Source organism: Chiroxiphia lanceolata, chromosome 11 (genome assembly GCF_009829145.1).
Source record: "Chiroxiphia lanceolata isolate bChiLan1 chromosome 11, bChiLan1.pri, whole genome shotgun sequence".
Lineage (NCBI taxonomy): Eukaryota > Metazoa > Chordata > Aves > Passeriformes > Pipridae > Chiroxiphia > Chiroxiphia lanceolata.
The window spans coordinates 10,457,271-10,485,243 of record NC_045647.1 but is presented as its reverse complement, the minus strand read 5'-3'; the positions used below and the strand labels follow the sequence as shown (position 1 = coordinate 10,485,243).

The 27,973-nt window shown below is 42.7% G+C and overlaps 3 protein-coding genes across 4 annotated transcripts; 2 read left to right on the top strand and 1 right to left on the bottom strand.

The window, feature by feature from the left end:
* Positions 1–10: 10 nt before the first annotated feature.
* On the top strand, positions 11–11,380 carry TMEM43 (transmembrane protein 43). Of its 2 annotated transcripts, none has more exons than XM_032698673.1 (12): positions 11–176; positions 855–1,007; positions 1,976–2,110; positions 2,338–2,432; positions 3,282–3,331; positions 4,981–5,050; positions 5,684–5,754; positions 5,957–6,078; positions 6,680–6,754; positions 6,836–6,937; positions 8,398–8,515; positions 9,474–11,380. In XM_032698673.1, exons 1-12 carry the CDS (start codon positions 165–167, stop codon positions 9,674–9,676), a joined length of 1,206 nt encoding a protein of 401 aa, XP_032554564.1. In that variant the 5' UTR covers positions 11–164; the 3' UTR covers positions 9,677–11,380. The 2 variants fall into 2 exon arrangements, with proteins under 2 accessions (XP_032554564.1, XP_032554565.1); XM_032698674.1 differs by having other exon boundaries at positions 13–176; positions 858–1,007.
* Positions 11,381–11,387: 7 nt separating this feature from the next.
* XPC (XPC complex subunit, DNA damage recognition and repair factor) lies at positions 11,388–23,982 on the bottom strand. The gene is made up of 16 exons (XM_032698672.1): positions 23,845–23,982; positions 23,064–23,265; positions 22,097–22,227; positions 21,180–21,303; positions 20,301–20,385; positions 19,643–19,800; positions 19,325–19,445; positions 19,036–19,125; positions 17,686–18,618; positions 17,067–17,227; positions 16,745–16,826; positions 16,146–16,280; positions 15,478–15,647; positions 15,167–15,260; positions 14,530–14,619; positions 11,388–13,899 (listed from the first exon to the last, which is right to left on the bottom strand). Exons 1-16 carry the CDS (start codon positions 23,930–23,932, stop codon positions 13,687–13,689), a joined length of 2,877 nt encoding a protein of 958 aa, XP_032554563.1. The 5' UTR covers positions 23,933–23,982; the 3' UTR covers positions 11,388–13,686.
* LSM3 (LSM3 homolog, U6 small nuclear RNA and mRNA degradation associated) lies at positions 23,970–27,171 on the top strand. Its single transcript, XM_032698677.1, has 4 exons — positions 23,970–24,062; positions 25,052–25,162; positions 26,339–26,434; positions 26,753–27,171. Exons 1-4 carry the CDS (start codon positions 24,042–24,044, stop codon positions 26,831–26,833), a joined length of 309 nt encoding a protein of 102 aa, XP_032554568.1. The 5' UTR covers positions 23,970–24,041; the 3' UTR covers positions 26,834–27,171.
* Positions 27,172–27,973: the final 802 nt, after the last annotated feature.

The window sequence follows — 27,973 nt, the reverse complement described above, 5'->3', positions numbered from 1 at the left end:
GGGCTTCCCGGCCGCGGTGGGAACTACGCGTCCCGGCGTGCGCCGCTGCGGGCGGGGAGCGGCTCGGGGGCGGGAGAGCCCTGAGGCGGAGGAGGGCGCGGCTGTCGGTGCGCGGCTGTTGTGGTCTATGTGTGGTGGTACCCGGAGGGATCAACAGGCTCAAGATGTCGAGGAACGTAAGTGCTGCTCGCACCGGCCGCCCGGGCCGGCCCGCTCCCCCCACGAGGTGCCCTGGCTGGGACCAGAGGCCTGGACAGGTCACAGCCCCCGGGCATCTCCAGAGGAGACAGAGAGAAGCCCCATCCCCTGCTTTGGCTGCGTGCGTGTTCTGATCTAAAGCTGCATTTTGGCAATCCCCCACAGCCCGCCTACGCACAGATAAACCCCTGGGCTCTCACAGGACAGCAGCAGCGGTTTTGTTTTAAGCTATCGGTTTTTGTTGCCCTGGATGTAATTATTTTGAAGTATGCGGGCGCTCTGTCGCTGGTGAGGTGAAGTGTAACTTGTTATTTATAGCGATGTTTTAGCTGGTCTGGAATTCAGAACTGTTACTCAGTTTGTCACGGCCTGAATGCAGGGCGTGGACACCAAATACAGAACCTAGAGACAAACTGGAGAAAGCTTGAACCACTGTGAAAGAAATCGGTTTTTTCCATCAGGCTGGAGTTTTATTTATTGATTGTATTTGTGATTTCAAAAGTGTGATGAGTCATTTAATAAGTGTGGGAAAATTTTGGTCCAAGGCAAGAGGTGCTACTCTATAGAGCAGTGGTATTAACAAAGCAAACAGACTTGTTTTGAAACAGAATGCTTTCCCCTTTCACACCAATATTGCATTTTTGGTTTATCTCCAACAGTTCTCTGACACTGGCAGCAGAAAAGAGCATGTTAAAATCACAAGTGAGTCCAAACCAGGGTTCCTGGAGAGGCTCAGCGAGACTTCTGGTGGCATGTTGATGGGACTTGTGACATTTCTTTTGGCTTTCTACCTTCTTTTTACCAATGAAGTAAGTGAAATATTGTCAGTGTTTGTACACAGCTTTATTACTTCATCCATAAGAAGAAGAGTTTATGTTTGGACAACCTGGTGCTTATGCTTGGGATATAAGAGAAGAGTGAAATCACAGGGCCACAGATAGTATTTCTGTAGAACTGAGTGTAGTAGAGACCAGGGTAGTGTGTGGTGAGACAGAAGATGAGAGACTGATGCAGAAACAGTCTGTGGTATTATTGTAAGGGAGTTGCATGAGCCAGCCATGTTCCAGCCTTCTCTCTTTTCTTGGGATAACAAAAGACCCTAATTTCTGGTGTTGTTACAATTGTGCTAAAGGAATTCATACCCCGTGTTGCAAAACCAGGAGTGTTACTTATTAATTTATTCTCAGAGTTATTTTATATCTTGGTTTTAGGTTAAAAAAAAGAATAAGCAGGGAATCCTAGCACCCTACCATTGCAAACATACAGGCTTTGGCAGTTTTGGAGTGGGGGAGCATAATTTTGTGAATTTTCACCTGAGACTTCCTTTTGTACCTCTATATGAGGAAAAAGAACTACTCCCAATTTCAATGACTTTGCAGAAAAAAGCACACCATGACATCATGGTAAGGCAGGGGAAACTGCTGCCAGGAAGTGTCCTGGATCTGTGGAAAAGGGACCATAATTTGCGTCATTTTTGCAGTTATTCATGAACAATGAACAAAAGAAGTGAAGAGCTTTGGACCATTGTAGGAATAATTTATGTTTGAGAAGCTTAGTCAGTGTTAATGGTCCTGCTGTGTGGGGAAGAAATACTGCCCCAAACTATGTCAGACACAGAGAGAGTGGAGAAGTACAAGTGTGTTTTGAAAATATGCCTCCAGGCTGAATACACAAGCATTCCTTGTGGTCTTCAGTTTAGTTGTCTTCTAACCTTTTTCACAAAACACTGCTGTGCCATTGATTCTCCACAAGTTGATTTTGGTTTTCTCGGTTGCAGGGACGAGCGTTAAGGACAGCCAAATCTCTTGATGAGGGACTTTCTCTTGTGGTCCCTCTTGATACCATCCACAGTATCTCGCAGCAGAATGAAGGGACACTGGTGCACTTGTCTGGTGCTCTGAGTACATCTAAGGTAAATGAAATAGTACCTTGAGGATATGAGTATTTCAACCTTGGAGAGAAGGAAAAGTCTTTGCCAGTTGAAGTTATGTTTGATATCCAGGAGAGATGTGTAGCTTTTCTCCTCCTCTGTAAGCATTGCCAGCTACCACCCAAACTTTATCCTGTATTCAAATGTGTGTTTGAATTTGTGAGGTACAGCATTTCTACTGACTTGTGTTTTCTTTAACTTTTCCACAGCCCTTGTTTGACCCCAGCTATGGGCTCTCCATCCAGGCTGTCAAACTTAAGCGTAACGTGGAAATGTACCAGTGGGTAGAATATGAAGATTCCAAGTAAGTGAAAGTAATCTTTAGAAGTTCTTTATAAAACTGTTGTATTAACAGGTTCCCATCACAATTTTTTTTTAACTTCATTCAATCTCTTAATTTCTCTAGTACTTTGTATGTGTGCAAATTGAAGTACTTAACTAAACCAAGACACGATTTCTTGATTTTTTATAAGACTCTGCTACCTTAATAATCAAAAAACAACATTAATTTCTAGATTTGAAAGTAAATTGGAAATTTTAGTTGTTTGAGAAACATTTGAGTTAGCTCACCATAGGCAATATTGCAGTCTTTGTACCTTTTCAAGGCAATTTACAAAACTAATGAGATGTTTACTCTACTCGTAGTTGCAAACCAAATAGGGAAAATGTTTCTGCTATTACTAATAATTCCACTGACAGTAGTATGAAAGTTATTAGCTCTTAGGTAGGTCTGACTGCACAGAATTCGTGTTCCAAATGTCTTTCATGTCACAAAAAAAGTCAGAGGTTGTGAAGGTTTGAAAAACAATTTCTCAGTTTTAGCTTGCTTATGGTACATCTGTAAAACATTTGATTTAGGTCAGCTCACTGTCTTTAATACTGGTTGTTCCTCATTGATCTAGTCAACACCTTCTTGTTGGAAACATGGGAATAAACAGGTTGTGACTGTTCAGCATTTGTGTGTAGTTTTCTCCTTATACAGAGAATCTCTGTCTTCAGAGCCCGTAGTTCGGAGAAGAGTTAAGTTACGTATAAAGATAAGTTTGTGTTGCCAGTGATCTGTCTATTCATTTCATTTGTAAAGTGTATTCTGCCCTGAGCAGGGATGTGTGTGCACTGTTTTGGTTCTCATCCCAACCCACTTTCTCTACAGGGAATATGAAGAGAATGGTGAGATTAAGAAAGAGACAAAGTATTCATACAGTAAGTTGATCAACAGAAAGTACCTTTTTTTATGCATGTAACTTTGGGCTTTTGTGTGTGTGTATTTTGTTTATTTTTGGTAAAACCTGAATTTTCGTCTTGGGAAAGAAAGGAAAGGAATGTGAAGAAATAAACAAAAGTTCTGATACCTAAACAAGCAGCAGAACCTCCTTTCTTGAGCTAACTGAGGTGAAAAGAGATGCGCCGTTAGCAGAAAGCACTGCAGAAAATCTGAGTCTTGTCCTGGAACTACTAAAGGTTCAGAGCAGCATCCAGGGATAGAAGACTCCAGAGATGGGACTCACAAGGACCCCAGTGACAGGAAATGGGCAGAGATGGAAGTTTGTTCAAAGCTACACCTGAGATTACACTTCAGACATGGAGTAACTGGGCATTTATCAGCTGTGAGCAGCAGAGAATAGACAGGAAAGAGCAGTGTAGCTGCTGCCTCCTGTAAGGGAGCCTTTTGAAAACTTGTTTATGTGTTGATACCAGGTAATGAAAACCACCAGCCCCTTCTGATGTGCACTGTGGCTTTTGCCAAAGGCTTTTTTGGCAGAAGCAGAACTGAGCATGATATTCTGATCTGCCCAGGGGCAGGAAAATACTCTGAGTCATCGTGTTTCTGGAGATTGGTCTCTGTGCTTCATTTATCTCTGATTAAAGCTCATGGATGTGTAACGTGGGCGTGCAGCAGTTTCTGGGTGTGATCATGTAAAAATACCCAGCTCAGTGAAACCTTGGACCCTGCTGCATGGAGGTACATAAGGAGCAAAGCTAGTGGTTGTGAGCTGTGAAAAACAGCCTTATAGGCTGACAGGGAACAAAAAGAAATGCCATTTAAAAAACCAGCTGCCCTCTCAAGACTGATGGATTCTGTCCAGTGAAAGTCTGTGTATTATTAGCTGTGGTGGGTTAGGCTTGGCTGGCAGCCAAGGACCCACACAGCTGCTTGCCTGCTCTCCTCCTCAGGGGTACTGGAGAAGAGACTGGGAAGAACAGGAATTAGAGAGCTTGTAGGTTGAAATAAAGATAGGGAGATGGCTTTCCAGTTACCATTGTGGGCAAAACAGACTTGACTGGGGAAAATTAACTTAAATATTTTTTTTAATTGACAATAAATTAATTACTGAATCGGTGTTGGCAAAACACATTTGCTCTCGCCCTTTTCCAGGCTCAAGTTCACTCCAGACTCCTGTCCCTTTGCCCCCTGCCCCTTGTTATCACCATAGGTTACCCTCACTCCCTTTAGTGAGGGCTGGGGTTGGGCTTACAGTCAGTATGTGGTGTTTTCTCTCTGCCACTCTTTCCAGCTCTGCTGGTTTCAGCAGAGCTCACAGCCCTTCCTCACAAAACCAGGTTATTCCCAAAGTGTGGAGCCAGGAATCAAAGCCTGATCATGGAAGATACCAGCAGCAAAGTTGAGTTACAATTTTATCCCTAACATTTATTTTTTTCCCCCTAAATGCCACCATTCCCTAATATGCTAGGAGGATGGATCTAAGTATCAGTACAGACTATCACATACATACCTTGATGTAAACAGTATTACTAGAAGTGTGACTTAGAGCTGATTAATTGATTGAGAGGTGTCTTCAGTAACTCAGATCCAAGTGCCTTTTCCTCAATCTTCATATCATTCTGTTTAGATACAGAGTGGAAATCAGAAGTTGTGAACAGCAGAAACTTTGATAAAGAAATTGGACACAAAAACCCAAGGTAATGTTCCACCTGGCACAGTTACTCTGGATTCTGTCACTGGATCTGATCACAGATGAAAGCAAAATGACTAATTTCATAACACAGTGAGGTAGATGGAAACTGTTGTTCTTTTGGTAGTTGGGAGAATGAAGGCATAAAGAAATTAGAGAGCAGTTCAGAGCTGCCTGGTGGGACCAGAATCAAGCTGTCCGTTGGTAATGGCTGGGCATCAAGCTATTATTATATTACCTCTGGACCATGGGACCATGCAGGAGAACTTGAATGGGTTCCTTTCTGGCTTTTATTGTCCTTTAGTGTAGTCTATTAGTAATTCTGTCTTTTATTACAAGTAGAGGGTTAGAATAGCAGATGTCCCCTGAGCTTGTCATGCCACTTGCATGCTGCCTTTTCTAAATCAGTGTGCATGAGCTCACAGGCTTGTTTATGGCAATTGCCATATAGAATTTGTTTCTTATATCTCTCATCTGCAGCATTTTAGTTACACTATAATGTGCCATTTTTATTGCTGAGTTTTAGCTTGCTGGCCATTCTCCAGGTGTTTGCCATAATACCTTTTCTGTGCTGTATATTACATACTGCAAAATAAGAGTCTGATTCTGGGACTAATCAGGGACTCTCTCTGTTCCTCAGTGCCATGGCTGTGGAGTCTTTCACTGCTGTTTCTCCTAACGTCCAGGTCGGCAGCTTTGTCCTTTCTAAGGGTAAGAATTGCTCTGTCCTAGCTTTGTCCTTTCTAAGGGTAAGAATTGCTCTGTCCTGGCTTTGTGTCTGCTGTTGCATCAGCAGTGGACTTTGGTTCTTTTCACCACAGCCGTTGTGTCAAGTGATAATCAGGAAGCCAGCCAGCAAATTGGCTGTTCCAGGTTAGACACTGGGCCTCACATGATGCTTTATTCTCCTTAGGTCTCGTGGATAAAATTGACGACTTCAAGCGGTTGAGCTTGGCAAACCTTGAGGATCCACATGCTGATGTTACCCGAGGAGGAGATTACTTTTATCACAGTGAGAACCCCAGGCGTCCAGAAGTAAGACGAGAAAGATAAACCAAAGCAGTGATTACTCTTAGGTGAAAAAGAAAGTGAGGCATGTCCCATTTCTATTTAAAGATACAGAAAATGGAGTGCAGACCATCACACAGGGTGACTTCCTTAGAACAGTCCTTCAGCATGAGTTCTTCTCTTGCAGGAAGCTTCTGATCCTGCTTCTTTGTCTTCTGTTTTCTTGAGTCTGCCATGCTTTTAAATGGAAAGACATGGAATGGTGCTGGGAGGTGGGTTCTACCTTTGCCTTGCTGAAAGCAGTACGATGAAATGGCTTGTTGTCAGCTTGTGCTGCCTGATCTGCTCTGCCAAAAGATGAAATGAGTAGCGATGAACAAAGCATATAATTGGTGTTAATGTGCTCCTGCAGCTAAATCAGAGGGGGCATTGCAACACAGCTTTTGAGCTCTCCTGTTTCGGCTGTCAACTAGCCCTGAAAAAGTACAGCTTGGAAATCATTCTGGATATCCTCTGATTTGACATAAACATTCAGAAGATAAAGGGTGTTCCCATGCTGAGTTGTCTTTCCTGTGATTCTCCTTTGTGAAACAATCTTTCTTGACTTCCATTCTTTTCTTATTTGTAGGTGGGAGACCTTCGTGTCTCGTTCTTCTATGCAGGTCTAAGTGGAGATGATCCCCATTTGGGTTCTGCTGATAAGGTGAATCTTCAGCTGGTTTTGTATTTTGTAAACTCTGTTCCCAACTCAGTAACCAGTAAATACTTTTCCCTTTGTTCCAAGGTGACTGTGGTTGCTCGCCAGCGAGGTGATCAGCTGGTTCCATATCACACCAAGTCTGGAGACGTCCTGGAGATCCTGTACCCTGGGGATCTCTCTGTGGAGGTGAGATACCACACTGTACTAGTGAAGGGTTAAAACTGGAGATGGTAGTGCAGAAGCAGCAGAGGAGCAAACTCTCATTCTCCTTCAGGCCTGCTCTAGTGGAGCAGATATCAATGTAAACATTGGCTTTTCTCCCTCCTTTTTCTAGAACAACATGCTGTAGCCTGTCTTTGCCTTCCAGGTTCCTGCACACTCTGTATGTTGCAGAAAATGCCAAGCTTTGGCCAGTAACAGTCCATAATTTGGCTATAATAATTCCTGGGGTTTTTTTTAATCCTCTTGTGATGCTTTTGAACATCCTTTGCTTTAAAGACTGTTTCTGCGCCTTCTCATTTTGCTTTTATTTGCTCCTTGGTAGTTTCCTGCTTATACATTCATGCATGTGCTTTTGAAAAGGTGTCATATAACAATAGTAAAAATCAGGCTTTAATTAAATAAACCATAGGAGGTATTCTCTCTTCAGCTCCTAATAGCAGGACTTCAGGCTTGTTTGAAGTGTTTATTGCAATTGTGGCTGAGAAAGAACCTTCAGGCAGAGCATTATGCTCCAGTAAATCCTGCATGCTCCAGCAATTTGGTGATTCATTTACTCCTTTTAGTAGGTTTGTTTCCATTAATGATTGTATCATGGCTTGCTGCAAAAAAACCTCCAGATGTCAAGAGTTTATAGGAGCTCCCAAAAACAGTTAAAAGGGCTTTTGTTTTGACTTGAAAGTAGCACTAGAATCCCCTCTCTGCTGTGGGCTTTGAATCTTCATTAGAATGAATTCTAGTTTGTTGAAAATTAACTCACTACAAATGAATAATTTGTAGAGTAGTTGTATGTACAAGTAATCAATCAGTTATACACCGATTTAGTGCTTTATTATATCCCAGCCGTCTTCATGTGAACGTTTTCTAGAGCCAGAGGGTCACACAGCCCATTTTGAAAAAAATCTTAGAAGTCTTGCAGATAGATGCTTTGCTTTGCTTTGCCTGATGAAATGCAAAAATACCTTATATCTTTTCTTCCCTGCATCCTGCTTGCTCGCTTTCACACACCTTTCCTTCAGCCATCAGTGGATAGTGTTGCCTTTTCTCTCTTCCTCCAAGCACAGTGAAGTCAGATCCTTCTGTCTTTAGTACAGTCACTTATTGGTATCTTGTTTTCCACCTTAATGTTGAATGTATCCAACTGCAGAAAAACCTGTGTGCTCTCTACCTGTGCTTAGTGTCAAATGGTGCTTGTTAGGCTCTTAATTCAGGAAAAAATTCAGTTTCCCTCTTGCTGCACTGTGCAATCTATTGCAGTGCACTGCCACACTGCACAAACCCTGTGGAATGAGCTGCAATGTACTTTGCACAAGACAAATTGTACTCCTAAAATGCTGTTGGCTCTGATTTGCTCATAATGTGTTGGAATTAAGAGGATCTGGAAAGAAATTGAGGAACAGGCTTCATGTCATGGTGTTTGCTTTCAGGAGGTGTTTCAGAAGGAGCATCAGAGTAACACCATGAAGACCTGGGCCCTCCGTGCAGCAGGCTGGCTCTCAATGTTTGTAGGCATCAGCCTAATGACTCGAATCTTTTACACATTAGGTAAGATATTTTACAGAAAGGTAAAATGATCTACAAGTAAGATTGTAACCTCTAGAGAGTCTTCTTTTGCTCCCATATGCAGTTAATTAGTTTGGAGACCAGGAGGCATCTGGTTTGAACTTTGATTTGATCTGAAAGTACTGTAGGCAACTGCAGGTAAACAGGATCCCAAAACCATCTGGTTGCTTCGTGAACACTAAAAAAATCCCATGCAAATATCTGTTGCCAGTCTCAGAAGATCCAAGCCCAGTGTTTACCAAAATCAGAAGCCAAAGCACATGTTGGGCTGGTTCTTTCAAAAGGTGCTGCAAGACAATGACTTTCTGCACCCACATACAACTGGTCCCCCCCAACAGGTCCTAGTCAGTAGTTGTATAGAAATATGTCTTCATGTCTGGTTATTCTACACCATTGTAAACAACAGCAAAGAAAGTTTTTGTTTATCCTTTTAACCTATAAAAATGCTGGAATAAAAACAGAAAAGCAGGACAATGCCTCAAACTTGTATAAACTTCAGACATCAAAGATATCATTTGCTTTGTAGCTGGGAACTTTTTTTTCGGATCTATTTATCCATATACATGCTGCTGCAAGATCTATTGTTACCAGAAAATAATTTTCGTGCTAGCGTCTTGTATCAGTTGCCCTAGACTTGTTCCATAGCTGCAAGGCTGTTCATCTCCTTTGCCTCTCAAGCCTTGGACAAGTCTCCAGACTTCATTTTGGATTACCTCCTGTCTGAAGAGATCACGATAGCCCTGCCTTATATATTTAGACGCTGGTTAAGTATCAAATGCCTTGAGGATGCTTGGAATGCCTTATCCAGCGCTCATGATAAATAGCTTGAGTCTGTCTTTTGATTGCATTAGTTAGTGTGCAGGTCCTAGGCACGAACGAGGCTTTCTTTTAAACTGTCATCCTGTCAACTGCTTTATCCCATGTTTCATTCTCTCTGCAGTGGACTGGTTTCCTGTTGTGAGGGATCTGGTTAACATTGGATTAAAAGCGTTTGCCTTCTGCGTAGCCACTTCGCTGTCACTCCTGACCATCTCCGTGGGGTGGCTCTTCTACCGCCCCCTCTGGGCTCTGCTCATCGCGCTGCTCGCCGTGGTTCCCGTCGTGGTGGCAAGATCTCGTGTTCCACCCAAGAAGCAGCAGTGAGAAGGAGGTGGTCGGGTCTTGAGCTGAATCCTGGTTAGAAACTTCTCAAGTGCATTTCTGTCCTGGTTCTTGCACTGTGCTTCCAGCAAATCACAGCTCAGCAGCGAGCACCAAGAGCTGGGGAGGGGTCTTGAATGGGACTGTTGATACACATTATCCATGGGACTATAGGATGCTGTTTGTAGGAAGTCAGTGACATCAACTTTGGGGGAAAAAAGCAGTTTGGAGTGTCTGTGTTGATGATAAGCTAGTGAACAAGCAGCTTTGTGCCTCCTACTGCTTAGTAATTCCCCTGATTTGAGAACTGGCAAGTCCTCACTGACAGGTGTGGGTGTGTTTTGGAGAAGGTGCCAGTTGGATCCTATGGACCATGATTAGATATCCTTAGGAAATACGTGTGTGTACCTGTCCCTGACAAACCCTCCCTCTGCTGCCTTTTCTAGTAGTAGCACAGTCAGGTACACTCCTTTGGCTGATGCATTTGGCAGTGTGTGTGTTTAAAGGGAAAATTGCTTAGGCAAATTCCACACAATACTCATGTAAACCATGTGCTTCTGGACTGAGGATTTTCAGAGTAACTCAGTATAATGAGTGGCCAGGTTAGCAATGCTCTGAGGTCAGGTGAATTTATTAAGAGGCATTGATTTCCCCTAACCTTTTAAAAGTCTCTGAAGTTGTTCTTGATTAAGCATCCAAAATGATAGCCCAGACTATACCATTATATAAGTATTTCAAAAATTTAACTTCAAATTGCACTTAAAGGGATGCTCCGAGGTCACCAACCTGTAAATATACAACCTGCTGCCTTGAAACAACTTTTATAATTGAATATATAGTCTTTAAAATATTTGGGGTTCTTTTGCTGTGTATACCGTTTCTTTTGAATTTCACTTAGTAAGGACAATGAACATACTCCATGAAATTAAATAATGGAAACGTTTTTGCCTGACTAGTTTTCATAGATTTTAGTAGCCTAAATTAAGAGCTTTGTATCATGTTAGAGGAATGCCTTCTTGTAGTGTTGTGATGGCTCATGTTTACATATTTCTGTTGTAACCAGTACTCGAGACTGGAGACACTCTTGTACTGTTTAAAGTCTCTCCACCAGGATGGAGTCTGGCATCCAGATGGGCCCTCCTGCACTACAGTGTTTTGGGGGTTTCTGTAAGTATATACAATTCTGTACAAAAATAATGTCTTCATTTATGAAATCTATTTATGACCATCAGAAGAGTGTTCTCTGTACCAAAAGAACTTGACTTGAACATACATAAAAGCAAATGTTTGCTAGAAATGGTACTGACAGAGAAATGAGTTACAAATCATAAATGTTTTGAGAAGTCGTAATTACTTTATTAGTCTTAATTACTTTAATTCTTTTGGTATTTGAATGTTGTCAGTTCAGTCTCGTGTCTCAGTTCTGCTGGTAAAAGCAGGAGCAGTGAGTGAAAGGACAGGAAGGGGATGTGGCCTCATGCACACAGCTGGCCCGTGTTAGTGGTACTGCAGCATCTTCCTGCTGCTCACCAGCACCAACTTTGCTCCACCAGTTAGGAACTGCACTCCACTGGGGAGAGAAATGGGTTGGAATGCTGCTGTTTTGCCCATGATGCAGGACACTAGCCAGCATTACCAAATTAGAGATGAAGATACAATTTTCTACAGAAGTGCTGAGCTTTTGTATATTTAATAAAATACGGTTTTCAAAAGGTTGGTCTGTAGGATCCTTTTTTATTAAATGTAAGTATTGTACATTTTATGTCCAGGAATAGTGTCCAGGTACGTGCGGATTAGTTTGTAGCTTCCACATGAACTAGTTTTCTATTTTTGGTTGAGATAAATGCACAGGTGTGTTTTGTTTGTCCTGCAAATACTTCCCCATTTTGGGAAGCAAGTTGCTAATGACAGCACAGCTGCTGTCTGGTTTGTGTACTGCTGGTGCCAGTCTGCCATGGTTTTACTCACCGTTACTGACTACTGAAATCAGTCACTTCCTTGCCTCTGCAAGATTATTTGAAAAATATCATGGTTCAACCTGACTGCAACAGCCTATTGTATTTCTAAAGAGACTGGGGGGTTACCTGTCCCTTCAGCAGTGTAAAGTACTTTTGTCTTGCATCCCAGCATGTGCACCAGAATAATACACAATAAATTAAGATTCCTTTCACAGACAAGAACTTCACATTCCCCAGGCCAGGTGCTCTGGTGAAGCCAATACTCACTTTCAGTGCATGTACATAAACAGTGTTTCTAGAGGAACAACCTGAAGCACATTTACTCTTTCATCTTTCCCATGCTTGGGCTGGGAGCACCAGCTGTCCACATGGCTGCGAAGCAGGATCCTGCCCTCTGAAAATGTTCTTGTCTCTTTTCCAGCTGATTATAAGTAATTCCTGGACTCACAGCTTTGTGTATCCCTGCTGTGTGTCCCAAGTGAGGCAGCACAGAGTTGCTTTGGTACAGCTGATACCAGCTCCTGATTTAAGCTGATGAACAGCTACCAATACCAGCAGAAGCTGGACATGGGCCCCACACTGAGCACACTCATCTCAGGGTGTATCCTGTGTCCACACTAACTCAGAAGGAAATACACCCTCTGGGCCCACTGCAGTATTACCCATTCCTGCAAGATACAGACTTCTTTAAGCTTTATGCACACGTCAGATCTACTCCCCAAGCCTCCAGCTTAGGTTGATCTTTATTTATTTGGAATTTGGTAGCAAAAACTGAACACTGAGAATGAAGACCCTTAACATGAGAACAATTCACAAGCAGCTGGTTCTGGGCTCTCCTGGGACCCAGGATATTACAGTGTGTTCTTATCCATGGTCCTTCCAGGGAAACAGCTGCTTACAGAACAGCAAGCTGGCCAGAGGGAAGGTGTAACAGACAACAGATTCTTTTTTTCAAACTTTAATTTGATCTACAAATACAGTACAAAAATAGATTTTTTTTTTTCTGAACATAATTACATGTAAGCCATTTTCTTGCATTTCAATCTTTCCTATGTGACAATGTCCAGCAATGACTAAACTGTTTTCCTCTCTACTTTTGCAGAGACAGTATCAGTGGAATTTAGATATATAATACTGCAAAAGACAGATCAGTATTTCTACTACAAAGTGCAGGAAAAGCTTGTGTAGATTTTACATTCCTCTCTCAACAGTTTTTTAATGCTATGGTACTGAATAACAAGAACTCTATGGTTTCAGTGAATTTTGTTTCTGACAGTGACATTCAGCCAGTTTTACATGTTTTGCTTCAGAACAGGATCTTGGTAAAAAACAGAAGCAAATATGTATATATTCAAATTACTTAAGAAGGCATACTAAATCTTAAAGTTTGAAATGAGGACAGGGCTTCTACCTTCCAAAGCACAAGATTTCTGAACATAAAGGAAGACAGTAGACTGAAAAGCCAAATCCAAGTTCCCAAAATGCAAGTATTCTTTACAAAGTAAATTTGGATTCCTCCAATTCCTGATTGGCTATTTCTTTCGACCTTAGAGGAAGTATATCCCCTTCTGTGATTGTGAGACAGAAAGGCCAGAACTCTCACCATGGATTTGGATAAGCTATGGATCAAGGCAGGTATCAGCAGTCCTTTGGGCAGCTCTCCACAGACAGTTAAAGAGCAGCTGGATGCTTTAATTCTGAGCAAGCAGGGAAAAATGAAAAGGAGTAAAAATGGGAAAAGAGGGTGCTAATGAAAGAATTACTTCTGGAAACTGAATAATAAAAGCTGAGTGATACAAAAGAGAAGAAAACCCTCCAAGCCGCAAAGTGATTTTCTCAGAAGGTGTAACTGCATGTCTGCTGCTCCTAAGCCTAAGGATAAAAGGAAGAATCTAATTACCTGTATCAAAGGAAACTGGATACTGAGTGAGGGTGGTCCCTGACAGCTCAGAAACACAAGTGCCCGGGAAGACTAAGTCCCTAACTGGCAAAGGATACTTTTACTGTGACTAATGTTCTTGCATCTGGAAATAGCAAGGAAAAAGCTTGTTCTAATCACAATTTCTCAAAAGGAAACAACTGTGCTTCTTCACCTTTCCTTTCTCGCTTGCTCTTTCTGGTTTTTTTCTCTTCTTCTTTTTTCTCTAACTGGCGATTTTGGGGCCAAGAAATAGCCACATTCCCCACTGTGCTCTCTGAGCTCGGAGCTCCTTCTTCATCAGAAGAGAATCCCGCCCCTTTCTCTGTCTCAGGTGCTGATGGCTCAGTCTAGAAAAAACAGGCATGAAAACGTTAAGCTGTTCTAGGAAACACTCATAACCTCCCCCTTCTAAAAGGGCTTGTCATCTGTCACAGTGACACTGAGTGACCTTACAGAAGTTGGTTGTTCTGGTTTGGGGCTATTTCTGGACATCAAACATTCCTTCAACACAACCAAAATGTTTTTAATGATGGATAAATAAAACCAAACCTGCTAGAAAAAGATCAGGCTTTTCACTTTTCTCACTGTGGAGAAGATTAAGAACTAAAATACCTGACTTCATAACAAAAAAGTATCCCAATCTCATCCCATTAGCTACATGCTTGGCTTGGAGGAATAAATCTAGGAAGGGGGTATGTCAAAATACAATACCAAAAAATGATGCTTTGGGAAGCAATAATCTCTTGTTAAACAATAATGAATCTTTGATGGACATGACCACATCGAATTTCTGGTGTAGTTTTTTTGACTAGGTGCTAGTCACATGCTACCAGTGGGAAAGAAGATTTTTGAGCAACTATACTCTGGAAATTCTAGTATACAGTTGGAAACATAACATATTGGAAAGACTGGAAAAACATCTATTGGTAGAAAGATAACATCCTGAAAAAGAAATCACTAATAGAAATGCAGAATACCTTGATGGAGTAGCGTTTCTTCAGTTTCTCTCTGATGAGAAGTCCTTTTGTCAGCAGCTTCCAGTTTCCCAGAGCTCTCTTCTCACGCTTCTGTGGGGGATTGTTATTGAAAAGAAAAAAATTTACTATTATGAGTTTCGATGTATTTGTGCCCACAGAAGACCAAAGTTTGAAGATTTTTTTTTTAAACTGCCAACAAAAAAACCCAACACCAACTTAAATGTGTCACAGAAAAAGATTACAGGCAAATAGATTCTTAAATGTAAAATGTATTTGTGTCCAATTACCTGCTAAATACACAAATTACAGTCACTTTCTAATGTACACACTGACTGTGCAAATTACACCAGAACTACCTCCAAAACTTTATTCTTACCTGTGTATTCCTCATTTCTGTTTCCCAGCAGACATGGAAAACTATTCCAGAGAATACAGATATTGCTACACACTTGTACTGCATCCCACTGCAGTCTGGACAGCAAGTCCAAACTGGGGCTCTTGGGGGATGCACCAAGCCCCTCAGTCACTACGCTCTGTGTTTGTCGCTTGCACAGCCCACCCTGTTTGATTGTCCACAGTTTCAATGAAATTCACTTAATAAATATAACAATAAGGAAGCTGCAAAAATAACTCTCACCTCCTTCTCCTTCTTTTCTATTTCTGCTTGTTCATTCTCCCAGGCAGCAATGAGAACCTCTTTGTACTCCTCACACACCACGTAGCCATCGGTACTAGGAAGGAGAACACAATCCTCTGTCAGCTATGAGGAGAAAGAAACGGGGCAAATGCCTGCTGACCCAGCCAACCCAAAAGCTACTGAACACTGACAGAACTGCCTGTCTCAAAAGATCTAAGTGTGTAACTGGTCACATGCACTCTTTAACAAGGGGTATACAACTTCTGCAGGACATCAACATCTGGCAGCTGCAACAAAGCAGCTTCACGTACACTGGGTGCGAGTAGCCGCCATGAAAATCAAATCCAGTGATGGCTTGAACACAGTCAATGTTCAATTTCCGTGCCACTCTGTTCAGGTTTGGAAGTTTCAGCTGCACACAGCCAACGGGTAACATGGATGGCAGGAAGAGATAGACATTTCCGTACTCATTCCGAGGAACCTGTTATTGCAAAATTAAAGACAGATGGTGATATTCCTGCTTTTTGGAGGGAGGTGAAAATCCCTGCTGCAACTCAGGGGCTCTCCCTTCTGATCTCCTGCATTCCACTCTAGTATTCAATTAATATGCACATGAAAAAGCATAAGCCTAGATTTTAGCTGTGTGGTTATCTCCTAGCTATGTCCTCTGCCCAGGCCTTGTTACTCAGGTTGTAATGCAGAGAATTAGCAAAGCAAATATGGTCTAAGAAAATCAGATCAACAAAATTACAACTCCAGCAGTCTGCACTGCCAGCACTCATTACCTGTACTCAGGAGAGAAAGGTCTCTAAAGTTTTGCCCATTTTCTCCTGAGTGCAGTTATCCGAGAACTCTTAATCCTGAATCCAGATGTTACTGACTGATCTCACATCTGAAATATGCAACTTCTGGAAAAATAAAGTCCAGAGTTCCATACAAAACACTTCTTTTAACACCAGCCCTCTGCGTTCCCAGCTACCTTCCCATCCACTGCTATAGGAGGCTGATACTCCTCCGTCTGCCAGTGGCCGAACAGCGCCAGGTCCTCTCGGTCCCGGTTTGCCGGCTCCATAAGACGCGCCTTCCTCGCCTGGTTGGAAAATCCCTTCACCATCTGCAAATACAACGACCAAGCCTGTAACACCACCTAACAACAAGCTGACAGTGATTTCAGATTTTCCTAGGACATCAAAGGAGGAGGTTCTGAAAGAGCAGAAATGCTATTTCCTAGATTCAGTATCCACTGCCTGTAAATGATAACCCACGGCACCTTGTGCCTGCAACAGGCAGCCACATCAGCAGTGCACATAAAACACTAGGATGTCTTTGAAGAAGATGAAAAGGGAGCAGTTCTGCCAGATACCCTCAGGGTGGGAAGAAGAGAAAGCTAGGCTTTGGGTAGTATGTAGGAACTACAGGCACAAGAGGTGGACAGACTCACAGTGCAGCTACCAAAAGCCATGCAAGCAAGTGAGAAATCTGCATCTGCTGACAAAGAGAAGACAAAAACCAAAAGAGAACTGAGCTTGAGCTTTAGGGGGCAGGTGTATTGCACAGGAGGAAGTCAAACCCTCTTACCTTGTAAGGCACTTCTCCAATCCTCACCACCCGAGCTTTCTTCAGCCAAGTGTCCCTGGAGTGCAGAGTGTGTACACAGTCTCTAAGAAGGCCAGAAAGAAGCAAACATAAGAACAGTGAAGTGATCTATAAGAGATCTTCCAAAATGTTAGGAGTAGTAGAAAAGCTGTATTTAAATGATAGGCAAATGCTGTCTGAGCAGCAAAATGCCTCACCTGTCTATGCATGTGGCCCAATACTACTGCTGATACCATCATGCAAATTAGCTCTTCAATTTATCACAAATGTCACAGACACAGGTGACAACACATGCCCAACTCACCTGGAGTAGACAGCCTCTCCCCTGCAGTAGCCCAGGATAGCAGCTGACTCAGGATAGATCGCCTGGTATTTCAAGAGGTGCCTCTTCAGTGCATAGAGAGGGTGGTTTTTGTACTCTCCAATTGCTGTTGGTAGAGGCTGATCTTGAAGCTTAACTTGAAACTGCAGGAATTATACAAAGGAGAGTGATTTCCCAACTCTATTGCACTGCTATGACTATAGTATGGACCAAAGGAAAAGAACCCGAGAATCTTAATCAGATGAGCCAACAAACCAAAGCATTCTTGTTACCAACAGGTACGAAGATATGTGTACTCAGATCTTCGTATTTCAAAGACTCTGAGCAGGGTAATGCTAAACTGTACAGAAACCACATTGTTATGTTTCCAGCATCAGCTGTGCAGTACTTTTGCTAAGCAAATTTCTCTGAACAGAGTCTAATCAATATTATTTTAATCCACCATTGTATATCCCCTTTAAAACATACTCCATCTCAACATTTCCAGCTCAAATACAAACCTCCTTCCTCAGGGAAAGATTCCTAATGATTTTTCCCTGCATGAGAATCCAAGGACTGAACTCCTGGCACTAAATGTTCTGAACAACCTGTTGCCATTTACCTCAGTTTCTTCCTTTCTATCTCTTTCCACACTGGGACTTTCATAGGGCTGCAGTGTCTCTTCCCACCACTCAGGGTCCACACGGATCTTCCTTGTTGCAGTCATCCACACTGGATCATACCTCTGTGTCACATCCCTGACGCTCCCATCGTTGTCAAACCCCACAACGTAGAAAAGGGGCTTTGTGGCATGTGTGAAGCACAGCTGGGGCTGGCCAACGTTGCCATGAACACAGTCTACACAAACCCATTTGTCCTCACGCTCAAGGAAAACTTCCAGCCACTGGTCTGTGCCCGTCGCTTTCCTCACCTCCTGTTGTCCATCATCCTCATCACTAGAAATGATTTTGTTTCTCTTTTTCTGTCCTGCAGGCAAAGCTGGAGCTGTACTTTTTGCTGGCTTAGGCTCAGATCCACACAAATTTTTTGACAGCCTTGATTCTGAAGTCTCAGTTTTAGGGCTTTTTATAGTTGTCATCTTTGCCTTCTGGGAGGCCAGTGAGCTCCTCCGCCTTTTAGAGAAAGTTTCAAAATCCTCATCAGAGAGATCACTCTCCTCCTCTGAAACCTCAAAGTCCGAAACACTGCCCTCATCACTTTCACTCTCCTCCTTGTAACACACTTTGGAGGCCACTCGTCTCCGCCGATCATTCTTGGGCCTGACTGGCACATCTTTTTCTGCTAAACTGCTCTCATTACTTGATTCCTTCTGTTCCTGGCTGCCTTTAGCCAGCTTGGACTTGTGAGTCCCTTTGGTCTGAGCAGTTTTGGCTTTCTTTGGTTCCTTGATGTCTTCTTCACTCTCTGAGGATTTCTCATCCTGCTTGGCTTTTTTGCAGGGGCATTTTTTTGCCCCAGCTTTGGGTGTTGTGGCAGAACTCTCCTGTCTCTCAGAGGTGTTGCTGAGAGACTGCCTCTTGGATGAGCTCTTTCCCTGCAAAGAAACAGGCCAGGTCACTTTTATCACCATGGCTAAGAATGTTAAAAAAAAAGACTGAAATCAGCCCAAGGTTCATGCAGACCAAAGGCTGGCAGGCATGGTCAAATGGCATGTCTTAGGGGCTTGAAAACTTCAGGCAAATGGCTGAAGAGAGGTGTACTCATGCAGCAAGTGTTTGCTAAGTTTTAAAGAAATTTAAAAGCACTGAAGCATGTCTTTGCTGAAACACAAAAATGTGTGGCTCTTTAAAGGAGAAAACTAAAAATTCAGGGTTTGCATTTTTTTGCACTATAGTTAGAACACTGGTTCATGCAGTAAGTGATTCATTTCAAGTTGCAACAGCCAGAAAGTCCTTTTAATCCTACTAAATCAGTGATCTATTCTTTATTCCACACAAACAGCAGAAACTACCTTTGGTCTTGTATCCTTGAGAGGAATAGGCTGAAAAGACAGCACGAGGCGACACAGCAGCTGTAATGCTCGCAGAATAATTAAAAATATCTGCAAAGCAATTTAAATTTAATTTAATCACAGCACTCCAGATAAAAATACAACAAAATAAAAAGCCACAGAATAACCTAGGTGACGAATCTGTTTTCTCCAAATCCAACCCTCACAACCACTTTGTGTATGACCTGACATACAGCACTGATCCAGCATCCAAACTCAGCAACCAACCCTGCACTTCCCAGTCTCTTACATGAACCAACTCCTCATCATCCTGTGCAGCATAGATGGCAAAGCGCCTCTCCAAGGTCGACTGAAGGGGCTCTCCTTTTTCAGTGGAAAGCTCATCATTTACAGTGAAGGTTCCAATAAACCTGAAATATGAGACACCTACTTATTGTCTAGTGTTTGTGACTGTATTCCTAAACTTCAGAGTTGACCCTTTTCTGTAAAAAGGACAGACTCTCTCCCGTGTATTTAAAATCAAAAAAAAAATCTGGTAACTAGTTACCCCTCTCCCTGAACTCTTGCTCTACATTCTATGACAGCATGACTTCTAGAAAAGTTTTACCATTTCACCAAGTTAGAAAGGTAGAGTAGGTCCACTTTGCCTGCGGGCACTGTGGTGAAGCGGGTGGGGATGACGGACAGACCGATGGCGAGGAGATCTGGCTGACTGCAGATCCTGTTCCGATAGAAACCATTCGCTAACAAACACAGGAGGTGAACCTGAGAGAGAAAAGTTTTTACAGTGAGTTCTCAAGAGATTTTCTTTAGTGGAACTTTTGTCCATGGTAAAGATGAGGAACACTTCACTGCTTCTTCTAACAGAGACAGGCAAAAATGAAGCCTCCCAAGCATTCACAGGGTGGAAACAGCGCTGTCTTCAGAAGACAGGAAAGCCTTGAAGTCCCTGTCAGTGTCTCCTGCTCTACATGACTGGCAGTTTAACCCTCATAGAATGAAAAGATCTCCCTCAATGGAGAGATATATATTCTACTTGTGTATGGTTTGAGCTAGAATTTTACTAATGCAGACACGGATGTTTCCAACTCACAGTTTAGGAGGAGTCTAACGATCAGTTGTCAGGACTACAGCCTTTTTATTTTTTCACTTCTAGCCACGGCCCCACATTATTTGGTCAAAACTAAGTATCTTTTTCATTACAAATCACTTCAGAAATCTTTATGCTCAACTTTTTCTCTGCCAGGGTTCTCTGTGGCAAATACCTTATGTGTGTCCTCCCGAACCTCCTTGCTGAAACGTTTCATCATCCTCCGAAGATACGCTTCAAACTCGGCTTTCCTTTTTTCTCTGCAGAAGATTACAAAAGAGATGGATGCTGTGGGATTTCTGTGGACCTGCCTTTCCAGACTCCTGAACTGGGTCAGTTCACAAAGAGAATCCACCTCAGAGAATTTTCTGGGCACACTTACAGAAAAGTTTAGTTACTGGCTATATGAATAGGCAAGAAGGATGCATATGACTGTGAACTCCATGCACCTGACTACTGAGAGCTTGGTGTATTCAGGTGGTCTAAATTCTACCTAACTTCATGTGCCTTCAGTTTCTTATCAACAGTTTTGGACAGCTCCATTCTAAATTTAACTGAATTGTCTGACTTTTAGACTACTGCTGGCATTCCATTCAGATTCCAGGAAAAATGGTTTTCTCATCATCAGGCCTCCAGCCACCACCCAAAGTCAGCCTTCCTTGGGTTAATGCTCCCAGATGCCAAGGGCATTCATTTGACCCACCTATTCACACCTCAGGTATTGGCACACAGAAGCTTCCATCTGAGCTGTTAAGACAGCTCTCCTTGCAGAGATCTACTGCTGTCCCTTGATTTAGAATAAAGCACAGTGAAGTCACATGCTTGATTTTCAAGAAAGCTGAGAAGTTTCTATTCCTGCCAATTTCCACTGCAGATTTTTGGTAAAATTGTCAGTGTAGACTGTTCTCTGTCCCTTGACCCTGCATCATTCCAACTGAACTGTCTGCACAAAGTGGGGACCTTCACCCAGAACACAGCAAGTCAGTGACAGTCAACACTTAGCATACTTTTAACTTCATTTTTTACCAGCCCTCGACTGCCTCCCTGTTCTTACCTCCTCTCTCTTTTCTTCATCTGCTCTGGGGTTTCAATTTCTATCTCCACAGGTTTGCTTGGCAGCCCCACTGCTGGAAGAACAGCAGCTTCTTCAAACTTATCTGTGGCAGGTTCCTGGAGCTCTGAAAAAATAAAATATTAATAAATTATAAGTAAGCATGGAATAGACCCCCAGGGAGGACTGACAGTGGGATAAGAACCTATGTTTTCCTTCTCAAGTACTCAACCTATAAACTGAACATCTCCAGTAATTACCAGCTCCCAGACCTTCCATAACAGTGTGTGTGCTCAGTTATTTCAAATAACTATTGGATGCCAGTCACCTGCTGTAGAAGAATCAGCTCAGAACAGGTTAATGCCTAGTGACTGTCACAGGCAAACTCAATCAGGAGAAAGGTGAATGAAGCAGATGTGACTTCAAGGGTATTTGTAAAATACCAAAGAAAAAACCTGACAGCTCTTCACTTTAGAAAGCATAAATGTGTAGCAGCAAAATAAGAAGATTATGATCATCATGATCAACAAACATAGTTTGTTGATGGCCATGTAATCAAACAGCTCAGTTGGTTTCATCTTCACTCTTTTTTACTGGGAATTCACAGTTTTGAATCTTCAAACTGACTCATCCTTAGCTGCTCAGCATCAGCCAACACAAGCAGCTGAGAAAGTGCTTTGTGCATGGCAGCATGATTTTAATGTAAGCCAAAAGGTCAGCAACTGTGCGGCTCTTTTCCTTCTTTGGAACCTTTCTAAAAGCATTGTGAGATATGAGCTCTTAGATACAGATATACAGATGGAACACACTTTAAGTATACAGAGTATAAGCATTTATCTGAATCCAAATGAGAAACGGTTCAAAAATCAAATGATCAAAAAAACTAAATTTTTTAAAATTAATAAACATGTAATTACTACCTTCAACATCCTCCCATTCATCTTCACTTTCATCATCATCATCGTTGTCAGTATTGCCTTCACCCATCTCTTTTTTAACAGGAGATTCTTTCTTCAACTTCATCTCCTTCTGAGGGGGCTTTGGTGAGTCACTGTTAAAATTATCAAAACAGCTTTAGCACCATGAAATGTAGGTGCTTGTTTATTTAAGAAGAACAGAGACAGAAGACACTAAAAATAGGGAAATAAATGAAGCATGACCTCTGTATCAACAACAGATTGAGTAACTGACAATTAAATCACAGAAATCTTCTCTGTAGAGCAAACTATCTCTGCCATAAATAACCACAGGCTCAATGGAGTAACATGTTTCCAGTGCAAACTTAGGTTCTGATTCTGCATGGATGTTTAGGATGGAAACAACCTAAACCTGAGCCACGCCTGAACCTACAGAAGGTCCCATCCTTTAGAACAGCTTGTACAAACCAGTCCTTGGAGAAATGGTTCACTGAATCATTTATTCTTACCGTGTACTGAAATTGGAGCTGTTTCTGTTTCCCTACAATAACGCCCAAGGCTCTGGGTGTCCAGTGAAATGAGACCAATCAGTTTAATTTCTTTTTATTAATATATTTGTTATAGCAATCTACACATGCAGACTGTGCTGATATTATATTTGTATTTAAAAAAAAAACACCAGAGAATTATATGTTTAAAGATTTCTGCCTATCATCCAAATCTCAGGACAACATTTATTCATGCTGGATTCCACAAAACATCCCTGGTCCCATGCGAAAACTAAAACAAATGAAATAAAATTTTATATTTAAATGATTGAATTTGGAAAGGCTCACAAATTTCCTTCCCATGCAGACTGTCTTCCTCAGGACTGACTCTACACTGCTCACACGCACATACACAGAACCAGGCTCTAAAGAAATCAGATGAAGAGAAAGCTCCCATAGACTAGAATGATAAGTAAACTTACCTGCACATTTCCTCTTTGTTACAACTCTCTTTATTTCTACCATTCCTTTTATTTTCTTTTGTTTGTGATTTTGCCCCTGTTTGTTTTGAAGGTTTGGAAGTTTTTGCTGAGTTGGAAACTCCATTATCACAACCTTCTTCCCTTTTCCTAGCTGGAGCTTTTGAGTTCTTTTTTGTACTGGGCTTTTCCTCTTCAAAATCATCTGCACAGGAGAGAAGAAGGGAAGATACGTTAAAGGATGAAGTTTCATTTCCATGGCAATCAGAAACAATATCTCCGTGGACCTCATTAGAGGCAGCTACAGAACTGAGCACTCACAATGCTGAGTTTGTGAACAAATAGGTAAGATCCGAACAGCGAGACTTAAGGAAAATATTTCTAATAACGCAATGCACAAGAGGCACCTAAAGATTCTTAAGAGTCCTACCGATGGGGTCGGCTGAAAACCAAGCATCGTGCTCGCCACTCACAAGAACTTATTACTTTGTGAAGCTGCGAGGTGAGACAAACCTCGCACCTGCGAGGTGAGACTCGCTCAGCCTTTGTGAGCGCTCCTGGGGCAGCCTGCGGGGCCCGCGGCACACGCGGGTTAAACTCCCGATTTCTGTGTGCTCCTGGCACTGGTAACACCGCCGATCCCCACCCACGGCTCCAGCCTGGAGTGCCTGCCCTTCCCCTCACGGAGCTGCCCCCGCTGCCCACCCCGGCCTGCAGCGGCCCCAACCCGCGGTGATGGCGCAGCACCCGGCCCGGCCCGACACGGGCTTCGTGCCGCACTCACCCTCCTCCTCTTCCTCCTCCCGCAGCCCCCCGGAGCGTCTCTTTCTGGCAGCCGCGGGCCGGGGCGATGCTTTGCGCTTCCGGCCCATGGTGCTCCCCGCAGGTCCCGGCCCGGCCCCGCGCAGGGGAAGGGGAAAGGGAAGGGGAAGGGGCCGGGCCATAAAGTCTCGCGGGCGGGCGCGGGAGGCGGTTTGAAAGATGGCGGATGAGGTGGATCAGGTGAGCGGCTCCAGCGGCGCGCAGGGAAGGAGCTCCCGGTGCCTCCCGCCTCGCTCCGCGGGCCCGAGGCGGGAGGGAGAGGCAGCTCTCGGCTGCCCGGCTGGGCTGGGCGCGCCCGAGCCCCTCGCCCGGGCACCCTCCGTGAGGCGCAGCCCCCCGGGGAGCGTTTTCCGTGCGGAATGAAATTCCTGCTCGAGCTCGGAGCTTGTGCCGCCGCCGAGGCGCGGACAAGGCTCCCTTCAGGCCCGTTTGCCTGGGCAGGAAAATGCAGGAAAGCTGCCGAGGGCAGTGCCTCCTCCCTGAGGAGGGAGGAAGGAAGGAGGGAGCAAGCTGCGGGATGCGCACGGAGGGGTTCACGGTTTTTTTGCTTGAGATCCCCAAAGCCCGCCGTTATCACAAAAAGGGGCCTCAGCCCGCTGTGTTCGGGTTTCAAAGCAGCCTCAGGGCCTGGCCTGGCTGCCCTGCGGCCGAGCAAGGCCTCGGGAGAGGAGGGGGGTGTGTGGGACAGTGTATGACCAGGTAACTGAGGTCACCAGACCTGTGACCAGGTCACTGACTGTGCTGGCAGAGGTGTCAGCGTGGGTTTGGCTCTCCTGGCCTGCACCGTGCCGTGGCACAGCCGTGGTGCTGGTTCACGTGTAGGCTCTCTGCTGCAGTGGGGATGATGGTTGCTGGTAAGAAAAACTGTTCCATGGAATCACAGAATGGTTTGGGTTAGGAGGGGCCTAAGAGTCATCTAGGTCCAACCCCTCTGTGTGTGATGTGTGATTTGCTGCAGAATAAACAAGTCTTTTAACTCCTGTTGCTTAGGCTGGTGAATATCCATAGAGTGGTAAATAGCTGCACTCAGGTTCATCAGGATGCGAAGGGATGATTTGAAATACTTGCATCTATGTTCTTACTTCTCTGTTTTCTGTGTCTCACAAACACGGAGGAACAGAAAAGTTCACAGGCTTCTGTACACGTGACTCTTACATTTTGTTTTTTAGCAACAAACAACAAATACTGTAGAGGAGCCACTTGATCTCATCAGGCTCAGTCTAGATGAGCGAATTTATGTCAAAATGCGGAATGACAGAGAGCTTAGAGGCAGGCTACATGTAAGTAAATCATTTGGAACACTGTCATACTCATTCAGCTAAGGACTGGGCAACTGTTTTTTATGTACAACAGGCTGTTATGCAAGTTTACCTGTAATATTCCATGAACTGTTCAAAAAACTAGTTCGGAACCACAAGTATTTGTATCTCACGGTTGAAAGTGTGGAAAAGGTTAGAGAAAGTAGGTGAAAAATCACCTTAGTAACAAGGTCTGAACACTTTCTCTTACAGAAGTGTAATGTGATCAGTAAAAAAATCTAATTTGTTCAGTACTTTGTCTGCTATTAACTGCTTCCCTTGAAAGTTAGGAGATGTATTTTGATTTTCTTGTCTCCTGAATGTTACCAAGCAATTCATTTCACTGCTCTTGGCTTACATTTCTGTGTCTGTGAAATGAGCAATAATGCTGCAAGTGTCTTCTTGTGATGTACCCTGAGGTCTCTTCAAGACAGAACTAATGAGGTTATCACTATCACATGAGTACCTCTTGAGGCACACCCGATGAGGGTATGATGGGATATATACTCAGCTGGGTTCTCAGTAAATCTCATTTGTGTAAGTGCTTTCTTCTGAGATATGACTCTTGATGAAACAGATTTTTGCTTTCTTTAAGTCAGTCGTCCTCCCTGAGTGTTGTGCTTTGCTGGGGAAGAGAACCAGTTGCCCATGTGTTAACTGGGCCTCAACTCCTTTGGAAACACAGTGATGATGAGAGATCCATGAGGCACATGTGTAGTTTCCAACATGCTTTTGTAAGGTTTCTGGAACATGTGTTTATTTTAAGGTTTTGTAGTACTGTATGTGAAACAGCTTTCATAACCTTTAAGTTGTCCCCAGGCAATCAATTCCAGGAGGCTGGACTGGCAGCAGAGAATGTGTAGCTGGTTTAATGTTAATGAAGTGTGTCTGTCTCTGAGTTCTTGTATGTGTTCTCATACAATGCTTTAGAGCTATTTCCTGTAAATGTTTTCCTTTTTTCCTGCTACAAAGTATCCATTTGTTTATGTTTGTTTGGAATTATAACTACAACTGATACTGCTTTGTTTTGACATAGTGACGTATTTTGGTCGAAATCAGACTAAACTAATTTTGTCTGAAAGACTTGCTAAAATTCTCATTTTAGTAAGCTCATTTTTGAATTTTGGAAGAAATAATAAAACAACTTCATTCCTACAGGCATATGATCAGCACTTAAATATGATTTTGGGTGATGTGGAAGAAACTGTGACTACAATAGAGATTGATGAGGAAACCTATGAAGAGATTTATAAAGTAAGGACGTAGTGTATTTATCCCCATAGATTCTTTTATTTCAAGCTACACTGTTATATTGCTAAAGTAGTTTATTGCTGATTGTTTTTTGAATCAAGCTCTAACAGAAGTTCGGGACAAATTGTAATGAAAGTACACAGGATATCCAAAAACTTGGTGTTACTTGTATTGATCTCTTCAGCGTGTCAGAACATTGTGTGTTTATTGGAGTTGTTTCAAGTGTGTTTTTAATGATTGAATTTGGTCATATGCTTAGCAGATATGTTTTGTGAACTCTGCTTTTGTAAGTGTAAACTTCTCTTCTTTCCTTTTTCCCAGTCTACCAAAAGGAATATTCCGATGCTCTTTGTCAGAGGGGACGGCGTTGTGCTTGTAGCTCCCCCGCTGAGGGTTGGTTGAAGCAACAGAGGATTGAACCTTCTTGGAAAGTTCCAGGCTTTTGGACAGTGGTTTGTGTTTCAATCATGTGTCTCGAAATTCTGTATATGTTTTTTATAAAATGTTTTTGGCTGTTCTTTTGGGAAGGGAGGGAAAGGGAACCAGTTTGTCTGGCAGAAAGTACATGTAGTCAGTTGAAGCAGTGTAAACCCAACCTGATTTTCTCAGAATTAATGTAACTGCTGTAAATTGGCTGTCTTGTCACATGAGTAAAAGAATCCTTCATTTTTTTCAGTCTTGGTAATAGCAGTGTCTTTTATGTTTGTTTGTTTTAAATAAATTTTGGGTTATCTTTCAGATTTGACGTGTCATGTTTTTGTGTTGAGGACATATATTCTTCTATAGAGCTAGTTCTTTATTGAAGTTACAGTATGCAGCCTCACTTTCTCAGAAAGTAGTAACTTTAGTGTGTTGTTTTAACTTCTGTCCTTACTAATACACGAGTCTTGCAGATTGTTTTGGGGGATGACACTGCATAAATCAGTGGTGCAGTAATTTATGGCTTTTCTGCATTTAAATTCTTGATGCGTATCCTTGTAGCAGGGAAATGGAATTTATATAAATCTTCCACTTTAGATATGTAAAAAACATGGGCTTCTTTGCAATCTTTTGAGATGTTTTTATTGTGGCTTTGTTAACAGAGCTATGATTTGCAAGACCATAAACAGAGGCTGAGTTTGTTGCTCCCAGGCTGTTGAGCTGCCTGCTGCATGCATTCATTTCCCACTGTCTGTAGCCTGTTTCAGTTCTTGAGTACATTAAATTCTGCTGGATGCCTAAGGTGCTCGTTAATTGTCTTCAGTGGAGATACACTAGAACCCTGAGCAAAGCTCTTTTTTAATACCTATTTTTTCAGGCCCACCCTGTTTGCAATTTATTCTCCTTCCTGTGTGAAAAAAGGCACGCTATAATTATGTTGTAGAGGCACATGAGAGATGTAGGTCTACACTGGAATATTTCCTACAAAGCTTGACTTGTGCCTTAAACTTAATTTATCAAGGTGCTCTGTAGGCTTAACAAAAACAGCTTGCTCTAGCACTTTCTCTTACAGTTAAAAATCTTCATTATAGTCCATAGCTTGTGACAGTGGTAAGGAATGCA